The sequence below is a fragment of the Plasmodium sp. gorilla clade G2 genome (assembly GCF_900097015.1).
Source record: "Plasmodium sp. gorilla clade G2 genome assembly, chromosome: 13".
Lineage (NCBI taxonomy): Eukaryota > Apicomplexa > Aconoidasida > Haemosporida > Plasmodiidae > Plasmodium > Plasmodium adleri (nom. inval.).
This window is the reverse complement of record NC_041705.1, coordinates 518,571-522,774: the sequence shown is the minus strand read 5'-3', so window position 1 is coordinate 522,774 and position 4,204 is coordinate 518,571. Positions and strand designations below refer to the sequence as shown.

General features: G+C 18.4%; 1 protein-coding gene across 1 annotated transcript; it reads right to left on the bottom strand.

Moving 5' to 3' along the window:
- Positions 1-306: 306 nt before the first annotated feature.
- PADL01_1312900 (conserved Plasmodium protein, unknown function) lies at positions 307-3,870 on the bottom strand (the record flags this gene model as incomplete). Its single annotated transcript, XM_028683662.1, has 1 exon — positions 307-3,870. The coding sequence occupies one exon, from the start codon at positions 3,868-3,870 to the stop codon at positions 307-309; it is 3,564 nt and encodes a 1,187-aa protein (XP_028539818.1).
- Positions 3,871-4,204: the final 334 nt, after the last annotated feature.

The window sequence follows — 4,204 nt, the reverse complement described above, 5'->3', positions numbered from 1 at the left end:
TAATAATAATAATAAATAAATAAAATAAAACAAAATAAAATTAAATTAAATAAAATAAAATTAAATAAAATAAAATTAAATATTTAAAATCAACTTTTATATTAGCTATATTGTTAAAAGTTTTTCTAATCTTCTATAAAATTAAATATATTTGGAATAATAATTAAAAAAATAATATAAACTACAAAAAAAAAAAAAAAAAAATATATATACTTTAATATGAATTTGCATCCAAGTGAAATGCAATTAATATAAATATATAATACATACAAGTATATATCTTTTTTTTTTTTTTTGTTTTGTAGGTTACTCCTTTTTGTTAATAATTTTCTTTTTCATTTTTAGATATTTTTTTTCATTTGTGTAATTATGCATATTATTGGTTTTATTTATTAAATACTTATTATTATTTGTTTCAGGGGGATTGTTTGATTTTTTGAATTTCAAATATTCGTGTGTATTAATAGTATTATTTTGTGTTGTTTTATTATTATTTGTTACGACATTATTGTTGCTATAATTTTTATTAATTTTAATTTTTATATGTGATTCGACATATGACTTAAAATGTTCAGCCAATAATTTTATATTATACGTATGCTCACCGTCTTTCTGATTATTTGGATTAATAAATTCATTCCACATTCCATCAAAAAATGATAAAACAACATAATTATCATTTTGAAAAACTTTATGTTTCAATTGTATTTCCCCCATAATATATCCACTAGATTTATGAATAGGTGTAGTTGGTAAAGGATCAATAATAACATTATAATCTTTTAGTAAATATGGTATAATATATAATTGTTTGAATTCTACATTTTTTTCATAATTTAATTTTAAATAAATAAAAATATCTTCATAAGGTACTTTAGAAACATATTGATTATTTAATAATTTCATTTTATAATGATAATAAGATGTATTTAATAAATAATGAAAACTTTTTAAGAAATTATTATTTTCTTTTTTATTATGATAATTTAGTTGTGATAAGGCTATCCCTTTTTTAGTATTGCTATCTGTTATATGTAAAACATTTTTATTAAAATTATTTAAATCTATATAATTAAATAAAACAGTACATTTCAATATTTCATATATAAGTTCACATTGTTTCTTATTAAATATTTTAACATCTTCTACAATTCTTCTAATAATAAAAAACCAGGATATCGGGCATACATAATTTGTTAACAAGAAGCTGTATGATAAATATAATAATAATTTCTTATTACATGTTAAAATAATTTTATCTACATCTATATAGTTCCAAAGTTTTAAATTATTTCTTCCACTAATACCTAAAGCTAATGATATATCAATCAAATAATTCGTATTATTTGTATGTATATATTTTTCATCAACATTGTTATTATGTATACTGTTGTTATCATTTTGAATAGTAGGTATATAATTTTTTCCTTGTATTAATTTTTCATTTATTAGATTTTCTAGATAATTCAACATTTGTGTATTATGATGAGGATATATACTTAACGATAATATAATATTTGAAATATCTTCTTGAGATAGTTTATTTTTATTTATCTTAATTTTTTTTTCAAACGTATTCATGGTTTTATATTGAACTGATTCGTTTTTTATATATATTAAATATAAATCAAGAATGGAAGAGAACTTGTTAATATTGTTACAATACTCATCACAAAAATTTATAAATTCTTTCATAAATAGGTTTTTATTCATATTAATATTAGAATTATTTTGAATATTTTGAGAATTCTGATCAATAGATGTGTTCATTGTTACATTATTAATATTGTTATTATTATTATTGTTTATATCATTATCTCCATTTAAAACTTTGTTGTCACCTTGTAAAATATTTTTATCAGTTATATTATTAGTTGATTCATAAACGTTTACACATGATTTTTCACTTAATTCTTTTTCCATATTACCGTTATTTTCCTCACAAATTTCATCATTACAATTTTTATAACTATCATCTGGTTCAATCATCATATTTTCATTTTTAACATTTTCTTGTGTTTTTATTATACCCTCACAGGTATTAAAAGTCCCTTTGTTTATTATTTCATGGAGATTGAGAAAAAGTAGTGCCAGATTGTTTGGAAGAATTAAATCCTTATCCTTTTTAATTTTATTCATAATTTTATTAAATATAGCTTCTTGTGTTATTTTATTTATATGTCCATTTTGACTTATAATAAAATTATTATTATTATTATTATTAATATGACTATCATTGTAATTATAATAATAAATACTATAATTATTACCATTATGATCATGATTATGATCATTATTTTCTATAGTAGTACTTGTCATTGGTGCTATTTTATTTTTTTTCTTCAGATATTCTGTAAATAATAATAAATTATCTTCTGTCATATCTTCTATATTATAGTATAATATGTCCAATATATTTTTGTTAAACAGTTCATCTATATTTTTTATATATATATTTAATATAAGTAATAATGTGTCAATCGAAAATTTTGTTCGATTTGTTTGTATAAAGTTAGTAATATATGTATTATAAAAAAAGTCCATATTATCGTGATAGTTTTGTATATATTTAAATATTAATATAATTTCATTATCTTCAACATTTATTTTATTATTATACATACCTTCTTCATTTTTCAAATTATTATCACACATATAATGTAATGAAGATATATTATCATTGATATATTTCTCTTTATTTTCATTCACCATACTATTATTATTAATATTATTGTTGTTTTCATTCGGATTAGTAAAATTAATATTATTATTGGACAAATAATTCATGAAATGCTTATTATTATGATCTGATATAAAAGATTTTGTATTATTTATATTATCTAGTAAATCATTTGAATTAAATAAATTATTAAACGTGTAATTTATATACTTCCCATTATTAAGAAAATCATTGTATATATGATTTCCATGATCATTTATTTTGTTATTCATACGATTTAATTGTTCATAATATTTTTGCAACTTTTCATTAACCACTAAGGTAAGAAAAGAATCAACTTGTTTTAAATAAAAGTGTTCATAAAATGAGCGTATAATATAATATATTTGAATAGTTTTTAAATTATCTAATTTATCGATATGTAAATATAATTTTTCCTGTAAAACTTCATGTGTATTTAAATTCAAAGGATAATTTAAATAATAAAAATATTTATATAATTCAAAAATATTATCTTCATTTATGAAACATATATAATTTGTTAAATAATTTTCTATATGTACAAAAGAATCTTGAAAATAATTTTTGAACCTTTTTAAAGAATTTTTATTTTTTACATAATTCATAACAATTAACTTATCCACATCAATAGAATTCTTTTTTAATAATATACTACACAAATTTTTTAATGAATTTAAAATAACATGAATGCTTAAGTTTTCTGTTTTCAATTTGTTTAGAAGTTTATTAATTTTTACTTTTTCGTTTTCCGATTTGTTAGAAATGTCTAAATAATCATGTAATTTATTTATATATACATTGGGATTATTAGAAATATTTATATTATTATTTGTATCACTTTTTTGTGATATATACTTCAAATTATATATCGTATTATTCTTGTTTCTACTGGAAGGTTTCATATTTTTCGTAGACACATTATTATTTTTTTGATCATTTAATTTATTTGTATTATTATTGAGTATCATATTTTTTTCCTTTATGCTTTTTACGTTTAATGTATTCGCCTTTAGATAATGCGTTCTTCTGTTTTTCTCATTGGAGTTATTAATAGGATCTATGATTTTCGCATCTTGGTTTTCCACAGTTTTTTTCTTGAGCCTTCTTATTTGTTGAAAGAAGGAATAGTTTGTTCTTATTGTATTTATCACATTTCTTGAAGACAACATATTGCAATATTCAAAATGAGGATGAATGTATATATAGTTAAATGGACTACATACACAAGCAAGTATAAATCAATATATATATATATATATATATATATATATATATATATTTAAAAATAGAAAAATATAATATTATAACAAATATTTATATGTGTATACGTCAAAATATTATACACATAAATATATACAGATTAGTTAATATATATATATATTAAAAAGATTTAAATATATTATTCATATATCATCAAAATATAACAGTATTGTTGTACTTATATAATGATATATATATATTTATATATATATGTACATATCAGTGTATTTTATTTTAAAACAT